We start from the raw sequence: 27042 nt of genomic DNA, 5'->3' as shown, positions 1-27042 counted from the left end.
GTACACCACTCTCCAGTTGATGGGACGGTACATTGAGTTCAAGTCTCTTATAGTCGGCTTTGTGTGTCTTGGCAGTTGTCGAATTCTTCAGTTAGACAATATATATTTTTAATAAAAGACTTGAACTTGAACTGATTCTGCCAACCACGAGTGTGTGTCAGGCCAGCACAGGGAGCATTGCATCAATATTTTGTTCAACAACAGCAGAACAACTCAGATTGACATTGTGCAATACGATTATGTTAAGCCTATTGACGGGTGAGAAGCAGTTGATCAGATGCACTGTCACGAACTGCAGCACTGCATACATCTTTGCGTTAGGGATAGGGATATCCGGGTTAGGGTTAGGGGTATCCAGGTTAGGGTTAGGGGTATCCAGGTTAGGGTTAGGGATATCCAGGTTAGGGTTAGGGATATCCAGGTTAGGGTTGGGGTTAGGGGTATCCAGGTTACGGTTGGGGATATCCAGGTTGGGGTTAAAGATATCCGGGTTAGGGTTGGGGTTGAGGTTGGGGTTAGGATCAGGGATATCCGGGTTAGTGTTATCCAGGTGACTTGTGGAGACTGGGAGGATTTGTCATTGTGTGTTGGCCCAAATCAACATAATCCTGCCACAACTTGACCTTGTGTGAGGTTGTTCAACGTGTACAAAGCCACATTTCTAAACGCTAAACTGAAGGAGAGGTTATCTGTGGCTGTGGGATTGCAATGAATGAAGCAGCCAGGTGAGTGATGTTTCACACAATCCATAAACCGCCAGCACAGTGATAATCTACTCTGACAGGGAGTATGTGGTGAATAATCTGGTGCTGATTCTGGAGGCGTAAGATTGGACGTGACTCCATTTGTGGATTATCTAGATGAACTTGTGAAAAGGAATGAAATGCGGTGACGGTTTGTCGGTGTTTGTCGGTGTAATGGTCCTGAGCTGTGAGAGGGTGGGTTGGTGTTTACGAGGCTGTATTAACGGCACCATTCTGTGCTCATGCCTCAGGCTCTTGCTTCCTTCTGCAGGAATTATTTGTGTTTCCCAGCAGCTGATTGTGCTCTGCTTTTAATTAACAAGCCTCCGTGTATCAGTGCCCATGAGGCAGCGTGGAGCTTGATCGAGCCCCATCTGGGCAGTGAGCTCCTACTTGCAACTTTCTGCATGAAGGGATGCTGTGAATTGCTGAGTGGCCTTTGACAGACTAGCTCTCTCTGTGCGTGCTCCCCGGGGGGGGGCGGGGGCGAGACCCACACGGACCCTCTCACCGCCTGTACCCAGCCCTGTCTCCCAGCACCACCTGACGTTACACGTAACATTGTAAATCTGTACGTACATCTCCAATATCTTGTAGCAATACAACCCAAAAATGCCCAGAACCAGTCAGAAACGATGCTGTACAAATCTGTTTGTCAGTGTGATGATCATTTACATACACGGTCTGTAGTAGATGTCATTTGTGGGACAAGGACCCTGTAAATCAACATTTCAGCCACATTTGGTGAAAGGGGGAACTGATCCTTTCGGCTTTTCACATTGACGGCTTTAGTTGACTCTTGACCTTGGTACTGTTTGTCCAGACTGTGGTTGGCGGAGACTGGAGCATCAGAGGTGGTCACTGCCCCGACTAACTACTCCATCCTTCAACTGACCACAGGTCTCGGACGTGAGTCTGGATCCTGCCTTATTCTCTTTCCTGTCATAGATCTCTGTGGATGTAAATCAACCCCAGCCCGTGTTGTTGAATCGGAGGCTGAGGATTCTCTGCCTGTTTCACTCCAGAAACCTTGCTCTGTTTGTAGACCCTGCGTACTTGCCCCAAGCTCCCTGACAACCACAGGTAGTTTCTCCATCCATCTGATCAATGTTCCTGATCCAAAACTAAAGAGGTGTTTGGGTGTCACTGCACGGCCCGTGTACATGGACACGGACCGCACACGGACCGCACACGGACCGCACACGGACTGGACACTGACCACACACGGTCCACACACGGACCGGACACGGACCAGACACGGACCGGACACGGACCACACACGGACCACACACGGACCGGACATGGACCAGACATGGACTGCACACGGACTGGACACGGACCACACATGGAATGAGCACGGACTGGACACTGACTGGACACGGAATGGACATGGACAGGTTCACTTGCTGAGGAGGTTTTGAAGGAATTGGAAGTTGTTATTGGCCACTGTTCACAGTTCTGACCTGCTGGAAGGAAAGTCACTACAGCAAGATGGGGCAGATGTTGAGGAGATGCAGTGTATTATGGAACCATAGAGCTGTACAGTAAGGAAACAGACCCTTCGGCCCAACTCATCCATGCTGACCAAGATGTCCATCTAAGCTAGTCCTACGTTGTGTAATATTCCTGTATTGGATTGATTAACCTCAGCAAGCTGGGCCATCTCATGATGCAGGGCATGGCTACATCAACAGAGTGCCCATTGAGTTTGTCCTTCAGCAGGTCACCTCGCCTTTAGTACCAGGTGTGGAGCAAGCTTGTAGCGAGGTCTGGAGCCTAGTGGTCCTGGTGAAACCACTGAGACCATTAGAGGATCGTTGATGACTGCCCACTGATGCTCCATTGGAAGCAGCTGCAACCACTTAACTGGCAATTTACACTGGACTCAGTGGTAATTGTATAAATGTGCTTTGTCGGCTCTTCAACTGATTGAACCACTCTATTTTCTTCTAGGTTCATGTAAGTGTAGCTAACAAATATAGGTTGCACTCCATGCTTTGCCAGCTTGTCTTGTCCAAGGTTTGGTGCTCTGAAATAAATCAGAAAGTGGTGGGAATATTCTGCAGACCGACAACATCGGTGAGGAGAGAAACCGCGTTCATGTTTTAGGTCCCTGGGACATCAGGTCACATTATAAACAAGTTTGCCCCTTATGTTTTTGATACGATGTTCCAACACGAGGGACAAGGGGGTTTGGTTTCCAGTATTATTTACGTGTGTGAAACTAATGGTGTGGGTGGCAGTGGAACAGGTGGAGGTCGAAGCTCTGTACGAGAGGTGAGGAGAGAGGATATTAAAGTGGTCTGACTGAGAGACAGAGAAGACTGCGGTTCCTGGAGCAGGGAGCTGTGGCGTACCACTCACGTCAGCCGGCATCTATGGAGAGAAGCAGTGAGTTTCTGTCACAGGTTAGTGATCTAAGATCAGAATGGAAAGCAGGTGATCAGACAGATTAGTTCAGAGGGACAGCACGTGCATGGTGGAGCATGAGGGGTCCTTCCTCAAATTGTTGGAACAGTGGTAGAAGCTGACACAGAACGCTGGAGTAACTCAGCGGGACAGGCAGCATCTCTGGAGGGAAGGAATGGGTGATGTTTCAGGTCGAGACCCTTCTTCAGACTGGTAGAAGCTGAGTGTGATCTGCAAGGTTAATTTCTGGTGGCTGGAAACTCAGTTTCACTGGTGGATTGATTGAGTGGGGCAGTGACATAGTGTGTGTGTGTTGGGTTTACAGAGTATGCACCATGAGCTCTTGACGTATTACATTCCACTTCTTCTGGAAGGAAGGCTGGAGTATTGTCCATGTCCCCACCAACAATGTCTTCCATTAGATGTCTTTGCCCAAGAGCCTGGATTAGGGGTTTAAGAAGGAACTGCAGATGCTGGAAAATCGAAGGTACACAAAAAAGCTGGAGAAACTCAGCGGGTGCAGCAGCATCTACGGAGCGAAGGAAATAGGTAACGTTTCGGGCCGAAACGTTGCCTATTTCCTTCGCTCCATAGATGCTGCTGCACCCGCTGAGTTTCTCCAGCTTTTTTGTGTAGCCTGGATTAGGGACTTGAACCAACAGTAAGAATGCTGCCTGCGCTCCCTCAGAGAGAGCAAGCTCTCGGGCCCGGAGATTGTGGGCTGCGCATTCACGTTCACAAGTTACAGGAGTAGAATTAGGCCATTCAGGATAGTCGGCGACTAAACCGTCTCCCCCACCTGGTTTGCCAGGTGAGGAGGGGGCTGTGGACCCCCAGCAGGACTAAAAACAAGACATGTCAAAGGGCGGATGAGCTTCTAGCGAGCCAACGGCCATCCACACTTCAGTAGAAGTTGCGATCACTGTCGTATACGGCATTGTGAGGCGCCGTGCCTGTTGATGTTTTCAACAACAATGATGATGATGATGATGAACCCATCGAGTTTATTCTCTGCCTCCTAATCCCATTTTCCTGCCTTCTCCCCATAACCCTCCACACCCGTTCTAATCAAGGAACAACACATCTAACACAATAGTCAATCTCCTGCCCTGAAACAGTGTTGGGGGCCACAGATTTGCAGCGTTTAACGAGGTGGTCCTTACACAGAGCTACTTCAGACCCCGTTCCCTTCCCCCAGCCAAGCCGTGCCACAGCAATGATCAGTGACCTTAACCCAGGCAGAAGGGCGGAATCTCCAAGCCTGCTCTCCTATGTAGATAGACTTGCCGAGCACTGGTCAGAACCCTGTCATTTCAGCTTTATTTTTAAAAGTTTCCAAAGTGGAGCTTTATTTTCAGGAGTTCAGATGTAGGGTCTGGTTATTCTACTGTCAAGGTTAGAGCATTCTCAAGACTGTTTTCCTGAGACTCTGTCAGATGTCCAAATCATTCAAGGGTTATTTTCTCTGCTGGTTGTCAATCTCATCCCAGTGATAATTGTATTGACTAATGACCGTGGTATCAAGCGGAAACATGAGATCAAATGTTTTGAATTGATTTTCTCTGGTTCAGCTGCTAAAATTTCACCTCTGAGCACAAAGGACACCTTTTGGGAACAGTTCCTGTTCCACACACGGGCAGGGGCCTGAGAAGAGAAATCAGCTCACCCGTGAAAGATATCAGCGCGTTCCTGGATAGTTAGATCCCTCGGCTCCCCCCAGCAAGCAGTCCAGGTATCTCCTGCTGCCCAGGAAGCTCCTGGTGAGGTTGTCCTGATGGGAACACTGTAGACCTTTTCCAGTTGTGACATCTCCCAGAGTGCAGAGTGCCGCTGGCTTTTTGTCACCTTGAACGTATGACATGATGGTGATGTATCATAACTGTTGCAGCTTCTTTCTCAAGATTGGTGGTTGAAGGTTCGTAGCGCTGGTCCTCAAATGTGCCAAGGTCTATTACACAGATATTGCCAACAAGCGGCAATATTGACCAAGAGGTCAAGACTTGGCAATTTTGTTTGTGTAACTAAATCAATAGAGCATGTGTCTCCTGGGTGTTGGTGACAGTAGTGATCACACTCTCACTCTCTCACACTCTCTCTCTCACTCTCACTCTCTCTCACTCTCACTCCCACTCCCACTCCCACTCCCACTCCCACTCCCACTCCCACTCCCACTCCCACTCCCACTCCCACTCCCACTCCCACTCCCACTCTCACGCTCACGCTCACGCTCACGCTCACGCTCACGCTCACGCTCACGCTCACGCTCCCACTCCCTCTCACTCTCTCACTCCCACACTCTCTCACTCACTCACTCACTCTCACTCTCACACTCACACTCACACTCACTCTCATACTCTCTCTCTCTCACACTCACACTCACACACAGTTAGCAGGCTTTGGGCGAGTTTTCAGTTTGACATTGACAGAGCAAGTGTTGTACAAAAGATCTCCTTCTCATGAGCAGGTGGCCCTAGCGTATGCTGCTCACCTACGTTTAGCCCCAGGCCCCGGAGAAGCCGTGGCTGCAGCTTGTTAACGTTACTTGACCGTTTGACCACGGGGCAGTGGAATAATGGCCTGGCGTGGGTGAGATGGCCATCGGGCACTGGCAGCGTACAGATTGATCGAGGCACCTGGCCAGGAGCGGATTACTCATCACTCCTTGCCTCTCAGGCATCTTTAAATGAGCCAAGGGGAGATAAAAGGTTGTTTTACTCGGTCAGGCAGGACTGGAGTCCAATTTAAGGAGGGACCCACGTGGCTTTGAGTGGACTCCTGTGGATGGTGACAGACAGCAGGTGAGGCATGTTGATGAATGGAGTGTGATTGTAAGCAGTGTTGTTAAAGTCACTCACAGGTAGGGCGAAGGGTTTTACTGGAGAGATTAGTATTGAACCAGGATGGCAGCTGTAACAATCAGCGATGTCCAGCTGATCACCACCGGGCTGGGCAGCACCAAGGCCAGGGTCTCAAGAGAGAGTTAGATTCAGCTCTGAGGGCTAATGGAATCAAGGGATATGGGGAAAAAACAGGAACGGGATACTGATTGTGGATGATCAGCCATGATCATATTGAATGGCGGTGCTGGCTCGAAGGGCCGAATGCACCTATTGTCCATGTTTCTAGCTGTTCCTGCACCTGGTGTTGAGGGACGAGGCTTCTGAACCTCCTGCCCAACGGTAGTGGTGAGAAGAGGGATGGTGGGCATCCTTGATGATAGATGCCGCCTTCTTGAGGCAGCGCCTGATGTCGATGGTGGGGAGGGTTGTGGCCATGATGGATCGGGCTGAGTCCACCACTGTCTGCAGCCTCTTGTCTTCCTGTGGGTTGGAATTGTCGAACCAGCTGGTGATGCAAGTGGTCAGGATAATTACTGGGATTGTTTGGTGACATGCCAAATCTCTTGAAACTTCTAAGGAAGTAGAGCCATCTCTCTCAGTGTGAAGAAGGGTCTCGACCCGAAACGTCACCCATTCCTTCTCTCCAGAGATGCTGCCTGTCCCGCGCGCGGAGTTACACCTGGCCATCTGAGATGTGATGCCAGGCAGGGCAGCAGTGATGCTGATGCTGGATATTTGTCTAATTCCAACATTTAATGGAATTAAATTAGAAGTCTGGCTGCTGTGGATGTAAACTGATTGGTCAAGCCCTGGAATTACCCTCCACCCGTTACTCATCAACTAATGTAACCACAACGACACACATTCCATCCTCATATCAGTTAAGTTTCTACTGGTAATTAAGAGGCGTCTGCTTCTGACAATTTGGATAGTTTAAACAAATCTCATTCTGTGAATCCTACTTCTGTTTGTAGCTGACAGCCTCATTTAATTTCCGGTTTTTGATGCACTAAATTCCAACTCTGACACGTTGTATACATTGCTTAATTAAATCAGTACATTTTCTTAACATTGTGAAAAGGATGTTGGGTTTGGACAATTGAGAAGTGGATGTGGGTGCAGCTTTGTGTTGAGAGTGTACACACGCCTGCAGCAGCTGCAGACTTATTGGTGTTCAAGGTGTGTGCTCCACACAACCTCCACACCTGCCCTCCCTTCCTTCCACCCACCTGTGTGGAAGCAACAATATTGTATCTCCATGCATCGCTGCAGCTTGCAGGCCCGACCCACTGGACACCAGGAACTGCAGATGCAGGAATATAGAGCAAAACACAAAGTGCTGGAGTAACTCAGTGGGTCGGGCAGCATCTGTGGAGAACATGGATAGGTGACGTTTCACAGAGTGCTGGAGTAACTCAGCGGGTCAGGCAGCATCTGTGGAGAACATGGATAGGTGACGTTTCACAGAGTGCTGGAGTAACTCAGCGGGTCAGGCAGCATCTGTGGAGAACATGGATAGGTGACGTTTCACAGAGTGCTGGAGTAACTCAGCGGGTCAGGCAGCATCTGTGGAGGAGGGAATGGACAGGCAATGGTTTGGGTCAGGACCGTTCCATTCAAGCAGGTGACCAGCAGGTGACCAGCAGGTGACCAGCAGGTGACCAGCGAGCCTGGTGAACGTGAGGTTTCACTGTACGTGGAGATACAACACTGTGACAATCGCAGAGATGTGCCCGTGAAGGCAGGGCTGGTAGATCAACATTCAGGTTTAGAGGGATATGGACCAAACTCGGGCAGATGGGACTAGTGTAGATGGAACATGTTGGCCAGTATGGGCAAGTTGGGCCGAAGGGCCTTTTCCCACGCTGTATCTTTCTGTGACCCAGGTGTAGAGGTTTGGGTGTGGTGAGGGTGGGTGGGCCAAACCCGGAACATCACCTATCCATGTTCTCCACAGATGCTGCCTGACCCGCTGAGTTACTTCAGCACTCTGTGAAACGTCACCTATCCATGTTCTCCACAGATGCTGCCTGGCCCGCTGAGTTACTCCAGCACTTTGTATTTTACCCATCGACATGTTCGCCTTCTCCTCCATACCTGATTCCATCTCCAGACGACTTGCTTGGCCTCTGATTGTGTTCCACTTCCCCCCCTCCCCTCTCTGTTTTTATTTATTTAGCAAAGTGATCTGCTGACATTGCTGCTTCAGACCAACAATGTACTTGGCATGGTTTTAAAGTCGTCTCATTCCAACATTTAATGGGTGTTGTGAAAATGCCCGAGATTGGCGATGTCTGGACAGGAAACTCTGGATGTTTTGCAGTTGGGAAAGTGTTGACCCAATGGTCAACGTCAGGGGGCCGGAGGGTCATCCACTGGCTGGCGTGACAACGCAGGCTGGCGTGACAGGAAGGAACTGCAGGTGCTGGTTTAAACCGAAGGTAGACACAAAATGCTGGAGTAACTCAGCGGGACAGGCAGCATCTCTGAGAGAAGGGATGGGTGACGGTTCGGGTAGAGACCCTTCTTGTGACGGTTCCCCATGGCTCCACTACGCTGGGCCCTGTTGCGATGGGGATCAGCTGAATGTTTAACGCAGCAGCTGGTGTCGAGGAAGGGAATGACTCCACACAGCACCAGTTAAAACAACAGAACCGCACTTTATCTGGAGAAACCATCGTGCAGCCAGTTCATTATCTACTTGGAAGGGATGGGAGTACAATACGTACTCGGCCTAAGTAAATAACTGGCTCCAGTCATTGGTGTTAAGAATATTCACAGTCAGACATCAACTTGAGCTGATGTATCCACCCTCAGTTTGTGCTCAGGAAAGGCAAACATGCTTCCCCTTTGACCCAGTGCCACCAACAGCTCTGTCCAGGTCATATAGCAAGCTGAGTAGGTCAATGTCTTGGTCAGCGTTGTTTCCCATCCCCTCAGCATCTCCCCCACACACCCTGGCCTCCCTCTCACTCTCTCCCCCTCAACCCCCTCCCCCTCCCTCCCCCTCCCTCCCCCTCAACCCCCTCAACCCCCTCAACCCCCTCAACCCCCTCAACCCCCTCAACCCCCACCCCCTCAACCCGCTCCCCCTCCCTCCCCCTCAACCCCCTCCCCTCGCCCTCATGCAAGTGGGTGTCTCTGGCCACAATTGGTTTCCCTTTAGCCAAGGCCGATTGCCCCCCCCCCCCCGGCTCTCCAACAGAGCCCCCTCCCCGTGCCCCCCCCCCGTGCCCCCCCCCCCCGTGCCCCCCCCATCGCCCCCCCCATCGCCCCCCCCCATCGCCCCCCCCCCCCCCCCCCCGTGGCCCCCCGGCTCTGTGTGGGATCATGCTGTGTACAGTTTGCCACATTTCCCACGATACAACACATTGACTGTCACGTTGGTGGCCGTCCTGAGATGGATAATGGCGGAGCTACAAGAATGAAGTATCTTCATTTATCTCCTGGATGATGGATATTATTGCTGGGCTAAAGCTGTGTCGGTTTTCCCTCGCTCACTCCCTTGGGAACGCGATTTGCAGAAGTGACTGGAATGGTTTCAGTGTGGAATATTTCAGCATCATGGCTGCATTACCTCCCGCACTGTGTGTGTGTGTGTGTGTGGGGGTCTGTGTGGGTCTGTGTGAGTGTGTGTGAGTGGGGGTCTGTGTGTGTGTATGTGTGTGTGTGTGGGGGTCTGTGTGTGTGTGTGTGTGTGTGGGTCTGGGTCTGGGGTCTGTGTGTGTGTGTGTGAGTGGGGGTCTCTGTGTATGTGTGGGGTGTGTGTGTGTGGGGGGTCTGTGTGTGTGTGTGGGGGGGGGGATCTGTGTGTGTGTGGGGGGGGTCTGTGTGTGTGTGTGTGTGGGTCTGGGTCTGGGGTCTGTGTGTGTGAGTGGGGGTCTCTGTGTGTATGTGTGGGGTGTGTGTGTGGGGGGGGTCTGTGTGTGTGTGCGTGTGTGGGGGGTCTGTGTGTGTGTGCGTGTGTGGGGGGTCTGTGTGTGTGTGGGGGGGGGGTCTGTGTGTGGGGGGGTCTGTGTGTGTGTGCGTGTGTGTGTGGGGGGGGGGGTCTGTGTGTGTGTGTGTGGGGGGGGTCTGTGTGTGTGTGTGTGGGTCTGGGTCTGGGGTCTGTGTGTGTGTGTGTGTGGGGTCTCTGTGTGTGTGTGTGTGTGTGGGGGGGGGGGTCTGTGTGTGTGTGCGTGTGTGGGGGGTCTGTGTGTGGGGTGTGTGTGTGTGTGTGTGTGTGGGGTGGGTCGTGTGTGTGTGTGTGTGTGTGTGGGGGTGGAGTGTCTGTGTGTGTGTGTGTGTGTGTGTGGGGGGGGGTCTGTGTGTGTGTGTGTGTGTGCGTGTGTGGGGGGTCTGTGTGTGTGTGCGTGTGTGGGGGGTCTGTGTGTGTGTGTGGGGGGGGGGTCTGTGTGTGGGGGGGGTCTGTGTGTGTGTGCGTGTGTGTGTGTGTGTGTGTGTGCGTGTGGGGGGGGGTCTGTGTGTGTGTGTGGGGGGGAGTGTGTGTGTGTGCGTGGGGGGGGTGTCGTGGGTGTGTGTGTGTGTGTGTGGGGGGGGGGTGTGTGTGTGTGTGTGTGGGGGGGGGTGGTCTGTGTGTGTGTGGGGGGGGGGCATCTATGTGTGTGTGTCGGGGGGGGTCTGTGTGTGTGTCTGTGTGTGTGTGGGTCAGTTCAAAGCGACTTTGGCAATCGGGAGATGAATTGACCAGTTGCAGGGTTTGTGGCATTAATGGCAGGGACTGCCGCGCACACTCTGACCCCAGGATCACAGAGGTCACTGATTTTCATGAAGATTTTTGTCATCAGCTCCAATCTCATACATTTCATGTCCAAATTTTGGTTTATCCTGTTTTTAAAAATCCTTCAAGATCTAAACTTGATTGACCATTTTGTGCCAAGTTAGAACCTCTTGAATTACTGAAGGAATCCCATCGCAGTCTGTACAGCCAAAGGTCATCACGTTTCATGCAGGGTGTCAAAGCCGTTAATCCCGGGCTAATGCTGCACAGAGGTTTCTCGCTGCTGTTTCCCTGTGATCACAGCCGTGGGGAACCGAGGGACGTCGCTTGGCAGAACCGAGCTCTGGTGATGAATGGACCGTTCCTTTAGCTGTCCAGTTGTGCTGCTGGTCCTAATGGCCGGGCTCGCCCCAGGGACCAGCGCATTGACAGCTGCCCAGTCCAGTCCACTCCACTCCACTGGTCAGTTGCTAGTTTGGACGCCGGGCCCTGTCTTTGTGCTCGGAGGCTGCAGGAATAATTGAAGCGACTGGCTGGATTGTCGTCCAGACACATAGTTGATTATTTGATCCGTAGGAAAAGAAATCCAATAAATTGAAATTAATTCTGCCTGCTTCTCCATCCAGCAGAGATTTGTGGTGAAAGGCTTTGTGTTTGTCTGTCAGTGGCGCTGTGTTTTACCGAGTTATTATGCTTCATCTCACACATCAAGGTTCTGTGTACCTCGTGAATTATGGCACTTGAAAATAATACTCTGCAATTGTCCTGCGTTATATGAGCGTGTTGGAGCTCGGAAGCAAGCGGTTGCTGTTTTTCAATAAACCTCTCATCCTGTCACACTACTGAACATTTTATTTTCTTCTCCTTAGTCTATTATCAGAACCTTGATTGATTATTTTCTTTCGTTCTGTAGCCCGCTCTTCCCCGTAAAGGGATTTTTTACCCTCATTAGAATCGTGGGAGCTGAGATTTCTCAGCCGTTGTACCTGTACTGTTTGTTGGATGAATTACATTGAGACTCGTGCCTGCCAAGAATCACACGTTAGACTTTGTCTGTCTGGGAGGCGATGAATTAACAAACTCCTCGCAGGTTGGGACTGCAGTGGATGTCAGTGAGTGTATTAAAGCTCCAATTAAATGTGATCTTTATGTCCCTGTGCAGTTGGAGTGAAGTGCAGTTGCTTCTGTACGGCCATCATCCTGAGCCTCATAAAGGCAGGGATATTCCATCAGTCTGCAACACTTCAGACGGACAAATCATTGCATATTTGCCGTGTTCCAGTGTTCATCCACATGATTTTCTTTCACATTTCAGCGTGGTTCTTCAGTGTCGGCTTCTTTCCAGCACGCTCCGTTAGAAATGCAGATGCCCTGAGCGCGACTGTCCGATCTCTGGCCTGTGATGGAGTTTGTCCTTCACGTTGCTATCTGTGGCTTTGCCTTCGTGACCGGGTTTCTAGGTGGGTCTGCAGGTCATAGTGTCATAAGACCATATGTGATAAGGGCTGAATTAGGCCATTCAGCCTATCAAGTCTACTCTGCCATTCAATCATGGCTGATCTATCTCTCTGAAGGGTGTCAACCTCACATAAACTGAACTAATGCTGGAGTAACTCTGCAGGACAGGCAGCGTCTCTGGAGAGAAGGAATGGGTGATAATAGACAATAGGTGCAGGAGTAGGCCATTTGGCCCTTCGAACCAGCACCGCCATTCAATATGATCAGGGCTGATCATCCACAATCAGTACCCCGTGCCTGCCTTCTCCCCTGACTCCGCTATTTTTAAGAGACCTATCTAGCTCTCTCTTGAAAGCATTCAGAGAACCTGTCTCCACCGCCCTCTGAAGCAGAGAATTCCACAGACGTTTCGTGTCGAGACCCTTCTTCAGACTGAAGAAGGGTCTCGACCCGAAACGTCACCCATTCCTTCTCTCCAGAGATGCTGCCTGTCCCACTGAGTTACTCCAGCATTTTGTGTCTACCTTCGGTTTAAAGCAGCATCTGCAGATCCTTCCTATGTATATGTGCGTGTGTGTGTATATACACGGACACTACATTCACTATATTGTTTACGGTGTGTACATATTCTGTGGTGCTGCAGCAATGTAAGAATTTCATAGTTCTATCTGGGACATTTGACAATAAAACACTCTTCAGTCTGGACCTATGACATGGTGACCCACATTATTAGCGTCAGTATTAGCTATTAAATTGTTTCCTGAGCCTTGTTAATGTTGTAGCCGTCATTACTTTAATGGGATTGTAATATTGCCATAGTGTCCCTGCTTTAATTCTGTGATTTAGAGCCGTAAATGTGATTGTGAATCCCCATGGATTGTAACCGCTGTAACCCAATACCTGTGGTGCTCCAGCGATTGGCCATTGTTTCAGCTGTACACTCCTGGTTCTGCAGTCGATGGGACCCAGTGATTGAGTTACGACTGCCACCCACTCCCACTCCATCCATCACTTTTATATCCATTTGACAAGAGCACTCGCTCTGCGCTCCCCCACCTCCATCCAGCAGGAAATGTGTTTCCTTGCACTGCTGTAGAACCTTCTCCATGTCACCTTGCAGACTGACTTCAGCAAGGAACGACATCTCTGTAGTCGGCAACAGGCAGTGGTTGCAACATTGTTGGACTGAATCGTAAACTTCAGCCTGGTCTTTCTCACTCCCTGGTTGGTTGCCAGCTTCCTGGTGTCTCTGGTTCCCCCAACCCCCTCCCCTCTGAACCCCAACCCCCCCCCCCCCCCCCCCCCCCCCCCCCCTCTCTGAACCAATTACTATCGAGCCGTCCACAGTGTACAGATACAGGATAAGGGAATAACATTCAGTGCAAGGTAAAGCCAGCAAAGTCCAATCAAGGACAATTTGAGGGTCTCCAATGAGGTAGATAGTAGTTCAAGACCACTCTCTGGGTGTGGGTAGGATGGTTCAGTTGCCTGATAACAGCCGGGAAGAAACTGTCCCTGAATCTGGAGGTGTGCGTTTTCACACTTCTATACCTCTTGCCTAATGGGAGAGGGGAGAAGAGGGAGAGACCAGGGTGAGACTGGTCCTTGATGATGCTGCTGGCCTTGCCGAGGCAGCGTGAAGTGTAGATGGAGTTGATGGAAGGGAGGTTGGTTTGTGTGATGGTCTGGGCTGTGATTCCATGAACTCGCTGCGATGTCTTGTGGTGCAAGGGGGCACGGGAGTGTGGTCATCGTCCGTGGGATGGATGGGTCAGTATTTAATGTGGATGGAATGAAGGGAGATGGCTAAAGGACTTGCTACATCTGATTATTTGTTCCAACAGGTTACAGAAAGATCAATCACCCCCTTAATCAATTGAATTTAATAAAGTGAGTGTATAAGTAATGAGAATCTTGTGTTAATCCAATTGTGCAATTAGTTGATGTTTCCTTAATTATAATTTTTATAATTTTGAATTTGACATAATTGAGTTTGGAGAACCAAATGCAACGACTAGGTAAAACATTTTGTTCAGTAAAGATTCCTTTTGTAGCCAGTTGGTCATTATTAATTATTCTATCGACATTGACAAATAAAGGAGATATGAACATATACGTAAAATTAACAGTGATTCCATGGAGATAATTTATATAATGGTCGATACCTGGACATAGTTTAGTTTAGAGATACAGCGCGGAAACAGGCCCTTTGGCCCATGGAGTCCGCGCCCACCAGTGATCCCCGCACACTAACACTATCCTACACACACTAGGGACAATTTACATTCATACCAAGACAATTAACCTACAAACCTTGGAGTGTGGGCGGAAACCAAAGATATCGGAAAAACCCACGCAGTTCACGGGGAGAACGTACAAACTCCTTATAGACAGCACCTGTAGTCAGGATGGAACCCAGGTCTCTGGCGCTGCAAGCGCTGTAAGGCAGCAACTCTACTGCTGCGCCACTGTGACAGCCCCTAGGGGGGTTCATGCAATTTGTTTGTTGCTTGATAACGGGTTTGTTCGCTGTGGAAACTTTGGGTTGTGTTCATGTGATGAGCTGCCTGCTGTCCTTGTCCACTCTCTGAAGCTGTGCTGTAGCGTTGGGGTCTGGCACGGTGGTGACCCTACAGATAACGGCCCAGATCGGTCCTGGTGAAGTGATGTCCTGTGTAGAGGTGAAGTTGCCAGCGGCTACTGGTGGTGGTCAGCACATGCGCGGCTCAATGTCCGGTGCCAGAAGCTGCAGCCAATGTCCACAATGGATGTTGGACCTGCGCTGGGGTCAACTGTTGCTCTCCAGTCGTGACCTGGTCAGGGTTGTTGTACTCTGTTGCTCACCCCCTCACCCCCTCGCATCCTGTGTACCCAACAAAGTGATCAGCATAGTCCCAGTCTGAAGAAGGGTCTCGACCCGAATCGTCACCCATTCCTTCTCTCCAGAGATGCTGCCTGTCCCGCTGAGTTACTCCAGCACTCTGTGTCTATCTTAGGTTTAAACCAGCATCTGCAGTTCCTTCCCCCACAGCAGAATGCCAGTGTTCCTGCCTTTGTGTAAATGCTGCACTTGTGGTTATTTTACGAAACGCCCCAGAAAGGGAAATCAGTTGTTTATTTATTTAATCTTTGACTGATGTGGTTTTTAGAGGAAGGTTTTCCTTAAAAGCTTGGATAGAGTTTGCACTGACTGACAGCATTGGTCTCTGGATCTGGTTAGGAGCAGCGGTGGTGGTGGAGTAACCATGGTGACGGAGGTGACGGTGGTGGCCATGATGGGAGGGGGGGGTAACGGTGTCTGGGTGACACCACTGAACAAGTTACAAGATAGTTCCCACCCGGGTATCTGTGTGCCAGTCATAAGAGTGGATCTACAATCCACATTACAATCGCTCCGCTCTGTTTAAATCTCTCTGTACACTGTGGACGGCTCGACTGTAATCATGTGTTGTCTTTCCACTGACTGGTTAGCACGCAACAAAAGCTTTTCACTGTACCTCGGTACACGTGACAATAAACTATACTGAAACTGAGTTGATGTTACTGAGGTACACAAAATTGCTGGAGAAACTCAGCGGGTGCAGCAGCATCCATGGAGCGAAGGAAATAGGCGACGTTTCGGGCCGAAACCCTTCTTCAGACTCTGTGATGTTACTGAGGGTTAGTTGGTGCTGCAGACACTCTGCATGTCGGCTGCTAAAAGCAACAAGTTGTCTATTTTTATCTGTTCGAGAGCTGACTGATGATTCTAAAGATGTTATCACTCTCAAGTCTTTATTGTTCCTTTAAGTGACTTCTCAGTTCTCCTTCATCACCCATTTTCTCTCCAAAGTGTGAACGTGACTGGAGTATTTGGCAGCTTTGTCACCGATGCCTCCCTCCCCCACCCCCCCCCCCCCCCCCCCTCCCAAGTTGTGTTGCTGCCCCCCCCCCCCCCCCCCCCCCCCAGAACATTGCCATCAGGTTAAGCTGTCTGTCACTGAAACTAAACAAAAGTGTTTTTCTGTTCCAGCTGCAGTTGTTATTTGCTGAGAATGTCTTTCATACAAACACAGCATTTCTGGTATTTTACCCTGACGTTTTGGATCTGGTTATTGAGGCATTTCAGTGAGGAATGTGTGTGTGTGTGGCTGGTAGTGGGGGGGGGCAGGGATGAGTTGTAAAGTGGTCACTGTGAACCTGACACTAATGGTCACAGGACATCCAAACATCACCCACTTGGTAACGTAAAATGTAAATGTTGCATCAATCTTTGTGGGATAAAATGAAAGAGAAACACTGTTTTTGGAGATATACTGTCAGTAAGCCGTTGGCATTCATCTCAGCATGGTGTAAAGCAACGTAATAGCCGACTAACCTACTTTTGAGAATCAGATATTTTAACATCTCTGGGGCCCTCTTTACTTGAGATAAAGTGGTGATGTGGCGGCTGTCAACACTCTCGCTTCCTTTAACCGGTTCATTGTCGGCAGAAGACACCTCGGAGATTTACAATGCTTGAGGTTTTGTTACAAAAATGATAAGAACGCAGGCAATGCGCTGGGGACGGAGTAGACGCTCGGACGTTCCGTGGTTCATCAGCACCGCATCTAATCCCTGACCTCCGCCCCTGTCCTGTATCATTGGCTGATTCAATATCCAGAAAACGACCGATTCTGATTCAGAGCTTGGTGCCGTGGTATCTGGCCAACATCCTACACACTGACCTCAGCAACACAACAGGGTTGATTGTTGACCTGTGACTCTCGCAGGAAGTGCAGTGGTCATGTTGGCCTGGCTTCTGCTTTGTTTGAGCTGGGTATCGCCAGTGTGGACATTGCCAGTGTGAGCTGGGTATCGCCAGTGTGAGCTGGGTATCGCCAGTGTGAGCTGGGTATCGCCAGTGTGAGCTGGGTATCGCCAGTGTGAGCTGGGTATCGCCAGTGTGAGCTGGGCATCGCCAGTGTGAGCTGGGTATCGCCAGTGAGAGCTGGGTATCGCCAGTGTGAGCTGGGCATCGCCAGTGTGAGCTGGGCATCGCCAGTGTGAGCTGGGTATCGCCAGTGTGAGCTGGGCATCGCCAGTGTGAGCTGGGCATCGCCAGTGTGAGCTGGGCATCGCCAGTGTGAGCTGGGCATCGCCAGTGTGAGCTGGGCATCGCCAGTGTGGGTATTGCCAGTGTGGGCATTGCCAGTGTGATCTGGGTAGCGCCAGTGTGATCTGGGTATCGCCAGTGTGAGCTGGGTATTGCCAGTATGGGCATTGCCAGTGTGAATGGGCAGTCACTTGGCACCAAAGAGATTGGGGCAGAAACAGGACTGGGACCCTGCTCCCATGTGGAGGTGTGATTGCCTGAGCCTGGTGTTAAATATTTCTGTGTTGTCAGATTGTCACCTTCCCATGTCACACTGCAGCATTATTGTCATGTTTAGCCTCAGGGGTCTGGGGAAATCAGTCTTTAGTTCCCTTTTCATTGTGAGAATGAAATAGGAATCATTCCCGAGATCCGATGAACCTGAAGGATGAACGTCCTGTTTACAATAAGTATCTCATCCAATCAGATTTACAGTTTGCTTTGGTTAAATAATGAAATAATTGTCATTTAGTTCAGTGACGTCACGTACTTTGGTGAATCCTTCACAAATCTTTTATCTTCAACTCTTTTATAATCATCCTCAGGGGGTCTAAGGCAGAACAATTTAAAGTGTCTGAAGAAGGGTCTCGACCCGAAACGTCACCCATTCCTTCTCTCCAGAGATGCTGCCTGTCCTGCTGAGTTACCCCATCTTTTTGTGTCTACCTTCGGTTTAAAACAGCATCTGCAGTTCCTTCCTGCGCAGTTTTGTTTGGGGAGAGGTGCAGGTCGTGAGAGGGTTCCCTGATGATGGGGGGGGGGGGGGGGGCTTGTTGTGAAGGGGGTGAAGTGGCTGATTGATGAGGTTGTAACCTTGCTCTGTAACAATGGCGCTGCAAGTTGCATCTGGTCCCTTTCCCTGACAACACCTGACCAATCTGTCAGCTGGTGACTGACTGCTGATTGATGAGGAGAGTGGGCCCAAGGGTTGTATTCAGTCGAGCAGAAGGCAATTTGGGGCGGTGGGTCCCACCTCCAGCTGGCTTAAGCCGCACGCGGTGAGCTGAGGGGGTAGCGGTGAGCGATGATGCATCAAGATGTGGCTGAGAAGGGACTGCCACACGAAGAAGGCAGGGAGGTTTATAAAATCCTTTTATTTTACTTGGCTTTTATTGTCACGAAGCTTTTCTGAAATAATTTGGTTCATTTTAATCGAAATTGAGTGACTTAAAAATATAAAAACAAGCTTGCGTTCCTTGATTAAAGAGTTCACCTCAGGGTTCTGTATTTACAGATGTCCATGAGTTGATTTTGTCCACAAATATTGAGTGGTCCAGCACAGAAACAGGCCCTTCTGCCCATCTCTGCCCTGCTGAGCAAGACGTTCCATCCATTTGGCCCGTATCCCTCCAAACCTTTCCTGTCCAGGAGTCTTTCAAATGTTGTTACAATCCCTGCCTCAACTACCTCCTCTGGCAGCTCGTTCCGTACACCTACCACCCTCTGTGTTCAGCACATAGCCACAATGTAGTAATGGGTGGCATCAAAACCACACAAGGCTGTTAAAGACTGGTTACAATAAATGAAGAGAGGAAACCACTTCTGGCGTTCAGTGGGATGAGTATATGGACCTCACACTCCACCAACTCTGTCTGATCCTGCTCATCCCTTTACTGTTTACCTACACAAGGGTAAAGAATAACAGAATAGTTAACTTTCCATGTTTGGAGTTGAACAAGGTGTGTCTGAAGTTTAAATTTGGGCAGAACTGGAACGTTCCAGAATATCAGCATAAGCCCTCCTATTTCTCCGCAGTTTCCATGTCCTACATCAGGGAGGGGGGGCTACATCAGGGAGGGGGGGGGGGCTACATCAGGGAGGGGGGGGCTACATCAGGGAGGGGGGGGGCTACATCAGGGAGGGAGGGGGGGGGGGCTACAGCAGGGGGGGGGGGGGGGCTACATCAGGGAGGAGGGGGGTCCTACATCAGAGAGGGGGGTCCTACATCAGGGTGCAGGACACCAGGGAGAAGGGTTCTAAATGGACACTCCTCATTTAGACCTCTGTCCTCTGTCCCCGGTCTCAGATGGTCCTCTCTGGACCCTGCAGTTGGTTGATGCTGGAGCATGTGGGGGGGGGGGGATTAGGGGCAGGTGGTGAGTAACTGCTTGGATGGTCTCGGCTCTCCTGCTGAAAGGTGTAAAGTTGTCAGCGTGTCATGGTGAAGCGGGTGCCAGGGATGGGTGTGCAAGGGTAAGTGTGTAAATACCTCCTCTGAGCAAGGAGCACACACACACACACACACTGCTGAGCTTGTTCAGTCAAGGTGACGTTGTGGGAATCCAAGCTACACTAACCAGGGTTATACCAGGGTCTAGAATTGTCCTCCTTAGCTTGAGAGAGACCTGAAAAAGGAAATGTTAGATTTACAAAACTGGATCTATTAGTGTAAGTGCCGTAATGAGTAAATTGCTGGAAGGATTATTGGATTATGTTTGCCTTCAAAGAGAAGGGACAATTAAAAATCACAGTGGGGCTGCTGAGAAAATGTCTCATCCACTTAATTACAGACATCTTCAGCCAGAAGTGACACGAGATGATCAAACTCCGTTTCTGTCCTAGATTCACAGCATCGCCAGTCTTGAACCAATTTGATTCACTCCATGTACAATGAGGAGGTTGGGCCATGAACAGTGGGCATTAGGAGGCTGTGGCTGTGACAATCCACAGCTGTAGCACTGCTGATCAACCGAGACTCCAGACATTCACTACACTTGTACACCTTACACTTCCTTATCTCTGTGTCTCCCTCTCCCCTGACATCAGTCTGAAGAAGGGTCTCGACCAGACCCAATCACCCACTCTTTCTCTCCAGAGATGCTGCCTGTCCCGCTGAGTTTCTCCAGCATTTTGTGTCTTTGTGCAGGGTTGGTGTCCCTCCTGTCAGTGCCATGGGTCAGTATCCCTCCTGTCAGTGCCATGGGTCAGTCGGTGGTTGATGAAGATATGGCGATCACTGCAATTTCACTTTCAACAATCTGGAATCAAGTTGATCCATTTTCAACAATGATAACAGGAGGGGAGTGGGTGACAGATTAGTATGAATGGGTCAATGGTCAGCATGGACTCGATGGGTTGAAGGGCCTGTTTCTGTGCATCTGAGTCTGGATATTATCCTTTTTAATCCCCAACACCCCACTGTTTCTTATATTCCTCCAGCTCTACTCCTGCTTCAGATAAATACATAGAACAATCTTTACATATATAGTATTTTCATTTTGTCATCTCTGTTTTACTTTTCTCTGTAGTTTTCTCATTCTCCCATTTTGTACTGTCTCCTGGTATCTCTGCTGTATTAAAGTCTCGTGCCTCCAAGGTTTGCTTTCTTTGACCTTGCTCTCTGCTCCATTCGCCATCCTGGGAACCCCAGCTCTGACAGTCTGTGACTTTTATTGGGGGACATTACCCTGAACCCCCCTGAATCGCCCCCCCCCCCACCATGGCTCTGAGACTCGTTCCCCCTCGTGTACCTGTTTCCCCTTCATGACTAAATCACTTCTCACTCTCGTAGTATTGGCCCTAACCAAGCTCAAAGCTTTCTGAGTGAAGAAGGGTCTCGACCCGAAATGTCACCTATTCCTTCGCTCCATAGATGCTGCTGACTCACCCACTGAGTTTCTCCAGCATTTTTGTCTACCTTTGATTTTTTCAGCATCTGCAGTTCATTCTTAAACAAGCTCAAAGTTTTCCTCCTTTTTTATCATTTACTGTTTATGTGATAATCTTACATCTATTGGAATTACAACTGCCACACAAATATCATTGAACAGAATGCTGGAGTAACTCAGCAGGTCAGGCGGCATCTGTGGACCAGTAACTCTGTGGGCCAGTAACTCTGTGGGCCAGTAACTCTGTGGGCCAGTAACTCTGTGGGCCAGTAACTCTGTGGGCCAGTAACTCTGTGGGCCAGTAACTCTGTGGGCCAGTAACTCTGTGGGCCAGTAACTCTGTGGGCCAGTAACTCTGTGGGCCAGTAACTCTGTGGGCCAGTAACTCTGTGGGCCAGTAACTCTGTGGGCCAGTAACTCTGTGGGACAGTAACTCTGTGGGACAGTAACTCTGTGGGACAGTAACTCTGTGGGACAGTAACTCCGCGGGCCAGGCAGCATCAGTGGGCCAGGCAGCATCAGTGGGCCAGGCAGCATCAGTGGGCCAGGCAGCATCAGTGGGCCAGGCAGCATCAGTGGGCCAGGCAGCATCAGTGGGCCAGGCAGCATCAGTGGGCCAGGCAGCATCAGTGGGCCAGGCAGCATCAGTGGGCCAGGCAGCATCAGTGGGCCAGGCAGCATCAGTGGGCCAGGCAGCATCAGTGGGCCAGGCAGCATCAGTGGGCCAGGCAGCATCAGTGGGCCAGGCAGCATCAGTGGGCCAGGCAGCATCAGTGGGCCAGGCAGCCATCAGTGGGCCAGGCAGCATCAGTGGGCCAGGCAGCATCAGTGGGCCAGGCAGCATCAGTGGGCCAGGCAGCATCAGTGGGCCAGGCAGCATCAGTGGGCCAGGCAGCATCAGTGGGCCAGGCAGCATCAGTGGGCCAGGCAGCATCAGTGGGCCAGGCAGCATCAGTGGGCCAGGCAGCATCAGTGGGCCAGGCAGCATCAGTGGGCCAGGCAGCATCAGTGGGCCAGGCAGCCACTGTGGGTCAGTAACTCTGCGGGTTAGGCGGCGTCTCTGGCGGTCATGGCTAATGTCCCAGAGTATAATTTGTCTGAATGCGTGTGGATTGAAGGCTAGTGGCCGTTTGTTGTAACATGTCCTGTGTTTTGCTGATCTTGCCTTCCAGAGCCATGTGAATAGTCAACGTGCATCGTGACAACAAGCCCCTCCACCAATGAACGTGAGAAGAGGTTGTGCCAAGATGTCGACCTGTGTGCTTTCTGTGACCCTGCTCCTCATCTCCCTGGCACCTTCCTCACGGAGCAGTGACGATTTCATCAACTTTGGCATCAAGGACCGTGACTGGACGTTCAACCACCTGGCGGTCCACAGTGTAACTGGGAATGTTTATGTAGGAGCGATCAATCGCGTTTACAAACTCTCCAGCAACCTCACCCTGCTGTTGTCTCACAAAACTGGCCCAGAGGAGGACAACAAGCTGTGCTACCCGCCGCTGATTGTCCAACCTTGTAACGAGCCCCTCACCCTGACCAACAATGTCAACAAACTGCTGCTCATCGATTACTCCGACAACAGGCTGCTGGTGTGCGGGAGCCTCTTTCAGGGAGTCTGCAGACTCCTGCGATTGGATGACCTCTTCATTCTAGTTGAACCTTCCCATAAGAAGGAACATTACCTCTCCAGTGTTAACGAGACTGGGACCATGTACGGAGTCATTGTCTCATCAGAGGGCTCAGACAGCAAGCTCTTCATCGGTACAGCTGTGGATGGTAAACAAGACTACTTCCCCACAATCTCCAGTCGCAAGTTGCCCCAGGACCCAGAGTCTTCGGCTATGTTTGATTACGTCTTGCACAGCGACTTTGTGGCATCGCTGATTAAGATCCCGTCAGATACCCTGGCACTTGTGTCACACTTTGACATCTTCTACATCTACGGATTCAGCAATGGAAACTTTGTTTATTTCCTAACGGTGCAGCCCGAAACGGAAGGAGTTACAGGTTCATCGAGTGACCAGTTCTACACCTCCAGGATAGTGCGGCTGTGCAAGGAAGATGCAAAGTTCCATTCCTACGTCTCTCTTCCCGTGGGTTGTGTGAAGGATGGGATTGAATACCGACTGTTGCAGGCCGCATACTTAGCCAAACCCGGGACGGTCCTGGCCAAATCCCTCAACATCTCCACCAATGATGATGTCCTCTTCACCATATTCTCCAAGGGCCAGAAGCAGTATCACAACCCACCAGCTGAGTCTGCGCTATGTATGTTTGTGGTGAAGTTCATCAACAGACAGATAAAGGAGAGGCTTCAGTCGTGTTACCGTGGTGAGGGGAGCCTGGAACTGAACTGGTTACTGGGCAAAGATGTCTACTGTACACATGCAGTAAGTAACGTGGACCTTCCCCGACTGGCCACCACATTAGCCTTACATTGTATTATTAGATTTATCATACATATTATCTTATTTTACAGTGTGATACAGTGCGGAAACAGGCCCTTCGGCCCAACTTGCCCACACCAGCCAACATGTCCCAGCTACACTAGTCCCACCTGCCTGCGTTTGGTCCATATCCCTCCAAACCTGTCCAATCCATATATCTGTCTAACTGTTTCGTAAAAGGGATAGTCCCAGCCTCAACTACCTCCTCTGGCAGCTTGTTCCATACACCCACCACCCTTTGTGTGAAAAAGTTACCCCTCGGATTCCTATTAAATCTTTTCCCCTTCACATAGAAACATAGAACATAGAACGAATGGCCTACTCCTGCACCTATTTTCTATGTCTATGTTTCTATCTGAGGAGCTAATAGCCATTGGTTGTCCAGTAGCTTTTTCGGACGGGGGGTGGTCCACTGCGGGTGCCTGAAGGTGCGGTGTGTAGGGGAGGGGGAGGGGGTGGGGGAGGACCTGGAGAAGTTGGTTCCATGGGTAGAGGAGATGTCCAACAAGGGCTGCTTGAGTTAAATTGGCCAATAGGCTGTGCAGACTAGAGTGACGTACATCATTCCGACAGGCTGCTTCTGAGGACAGTTTCTCTCGAGGGTCCACAACTTGTCCACTGGTCCACAACGAGGTGGGGGGGGGGGGGGGGGGGGGGGAGTTGGGTTTAGGGGGTAGGCTGTTTGTGGTTAGAGTTTCTTGCCATTGTGAATCTTCAAATCTCTGTTCCCAGGGCAGGGAAGGATGCTGATTTGTTGAGTGTTTCTCATAGTTTTTGGAAAGTACGTGACGTGAGGGATACTTGGTTGTGACGGGGAAGTGGAGAGCGCGATTGGCTAGTTCATTAGTAGAGGGCATCAGAATAAAGAAGCACTTGCTGATTTGACATTTAATCTTTGATGAATGTTTTAATGTCAATAAAAAGAATGGCAGAGTTGAACAAGGAAGACATGGAGAAGTACAAATCTAAATAAAGAAGTGTGGAATTATTTAGCACAGGAACAGACGCAGTGTATTGGAAGGAACTGCTGATGTTGGTTTAAATTGAAGACAGACACAAAATGTTGGAGTAACTCAGCGGGACAGGCAGTATCTCTGGAGAGAAGGAATGGGTGACATTTCGGGTCGAGACCCTTCTTCAGACTCTGCAGATTCTGCTGAGTGTTTTGGTGTTTTTCTGTAGAGTTTCACAGCAGGAAACAGGTCCTCCCCATTTGCAGTATTGGGGTCACATGTCAGCACCCACATGTCCCAAACCATCTGGCCCCAGTTTATCCCAGATCTGCGGTTGGTGTATCTAGTTGGTGAGTTGTGACGAGCTAAGATCTTGTTTTCTTCTCCCAGCCGGTTCCAATTGACGATGATTTTTGTGGGTTGGATATAAACCAGCCTCTGGGAGGCTCCGCATTGGTGGAAGGCTTCACCATCTTCACTGAGGACAAGGACCGCATGACGTCGGTGGCATCGTACGTCTACAACGATCACTCCGTGGCTTTCGTCGGCACGAAGAGCGGGAAACTTAAAAAGGTAAAAGAGAATCCCGTTGTCAAAAGTGGCGGCGATGTGTGTGGCAAAGATCAAGTGTGAACAAGTGTGCTGCCATGTGTTGTGTCCGTGACGTTGAGCTGGTCAGGGTATGCAGCGATTCTCTGCTGGGATGAGCGAGTGATCGCACTACACTTTAATATTCACAGGCTTGTTGCAACCTTATTAAACCTTGCTCACCCTGGGGCTGGAGCCATGTTTTAATTATCTTATCTGGGCTTCAGGAGAGAGTATCAATGATCAGGCTCATAGCATGATGAAGTACACACATTTCCTGAAGGGTCCACAGGTGAGATATAACTTGTTCATCTCTCTTCAGATGCTGCCTGATCTGCTGTGTATTGGCTGCTGATCCTGACTGTGCTCCAGTGCAGACGTCTGGTTCATCTCCAGTGCAGACGTCTGGTTCATCTCCAGTGCAGACGTCTGGTTCATCTCCAGTGCAGACGTCTGGTTCATCTCCAGTGTAGACGCTCGTTCCTGCAGAGTCCTTTTATGCGTTTTATTCTCTTGCATTTTCGGGCAACTATTCATTGTGAAATGTTTATAATGACAGAGTTTCTACAGGAACCATGAACGATCGCTAATGTTTAGTTTATTGTCACGTGTACTGAGGTACAGTGAAAAGCTTTTTGTTGCGTGCTAACCAGTTAGCGGAAAGACAATACATGATTACAATCGAGCCGTCCACAGGGTACAGATACATGATAAAGGGAATAACGTTTAGTGCAAGATAAAGTCTGGGCCTTCTCCATGGCCAGAGTGAGCACCACCGGAAATTGGAGGAGCAGCACCTCATATTCCGCTTGGGCAGTCTGCACCCTAGCGGCATAAACATTGACTTCTCCAATTTCCGGTAGCCCTTATTGTCTCCTCCCCTTCCCAGCTCTCCCTCAGCCCTCGGGCTCCTCCTCTTCCTTTCTCCTTTCTTCTTCCCCCCCCCCCCCCCCCCCCCCCCCCCCCCCCCACCCTACATCAGTCTGAAGAAGGGTTTCGGCCCGAAACGTTGCCTATTTCCTTCGCTCCATAGATGTGCTGCACCCACTGAGTTTCTCCAGCATTTTTGTTTATCTTCAAAGTCCGATCAAAGATCGTCCGAGGGTCTTCAATGATGTTTGGGCCCAGGAGAGTGAATGCTCATCAGCTTTGCTGGGGCAGGGCACATACACACTGAGACATGATAATTGGTGCATGTGAGTAGCAAGGTCCGTGTGTGTGTACATGTGTGTACGTGCGTGTGTGCATGTGTGTGTAAATGCAAGTGTGTGTGTGTGTACGTGCATGTGAATGTGTGTGTGTGCGTGCATGTGTACATGCATGTGAACGTATGTGCGAGCATGCATGCGAGCGTGTGTGTGCATGCGTGTGAGCGTGTGTGCGAGCGTGTGCGTGTGTGAGCGTGCCAGTGTGCGTGCCAGCGTGTGTGTGCATGCACGTGCGTGCGAGCGTGTGAATGTGTGTGTGCGAGCGTGTGCGTGCGAGCGTGTGCGTGCGAGCGTGTGTGCGAGCGCGTGTGTGTGCGTGAGTGCGAGCGTGTCTGTGTGCATGTGTGTGAGCGTTTGTGCACGTGCGTGTGCGAGCGTGTGTGTGTATGTGTGTGCGTGTGTATGTGTGCGTGTGTGCGAGCACGTGTGTGCGAGCGAGCATGTGTGCGAGCGTGTGAGCGTGTGCGAGCGTGTGTGTGCGAGTGCGTGTGTGTGCGCGTGAGTGCGAGCGTGTCTGTGTGCATGTGTGTGAGCGTTTGTGTACGTGCGTGTGCGAGCATGTGCGTGCGAGCGAGCGCGTGTGTGCGTGCGTGCGAGCGCGTGTGTGTGCGTGAGTGCGAGCGTGTCTGTGCATGTGTGTGAGCGTTTGTGCACGTGCGTGTGCGAGCATGTGTGTGCGAGCATGTGCGTGCGAGCATGTGCGTGCGAGCATGTGCGTGCGAGCATGTGCGTGCGAGCGAGCGCGTGTGTGTGCGTGAGTGCGAGCGTGTCTGTGCATGTGTGTGAGTGTTTGTGCACGTGCGTGTGCGAGCGTGTGTGCGAGCATGTGTGTGCGAGCGTGTGTGCGAGCGTGTGTGCGTGCGTGTGAGCGTGTGTGCGAGCGCGTGTGTGCGTGAGTGCGAGCATGTCTGTGAGCGTGTGTGCACGTGCGTGTGTGTGCGTGCGAGCGTGTGTG

General features: G+C 50.6%; 1 protein-coding gene across 3 annotated transcripts in view; it reads left to right on the top strand.

Moving 5' to 3' along the window:
- LOC116987100 (plexin-A2-like) overlaps positions 1–27042 on the top strand; it is a 234616-nt gene that overhangs the window by 5733 nt on the left and 201841 nt on the right. For 2 of the 3 annotated variants that reach the window (XM_033042995.1, XM_033042996.1), the window contains exons 2-3: positions 22064–23281; positions 24682–24864. In XM_033042995.1, coding sequence (XP_032898886.1) covers positions 22112–23281; positions 24682–24864 — 1353 coding nt within the window. In that variant the 5' untranslated portion in view covers positions 22064–22111. Of the gene's footprint in view, positions 1–21921; positions 23282–24681; positions 24865–27042 lie in introns of those variants that run through there. The other variant, XR_004415644.1, reaches the window with a different exon arrangement.

This window comes from Amblyraja radiata, chromosome 24, assembly GCF_010909765.2.
Source record: "Amblyraja radiata isolate CabotCenter1 chromosome 24, sAmbRad1.1.pri, whole genome shotgun sequence".
In the NCBI taxonomy this organism is placed as follows: domain Eukaryota; kingdom Metazoa; phylum Chordata; class Chondrichthyes; order Rajiformes; family Rajidae; genus Amblyraja; species Amblyraja radiata.
The sequence above is the reverse complement of the archived record's forward strand: the minus strand, read 5'-3'. Positions and strand labels throughout refer to the sequence as shown.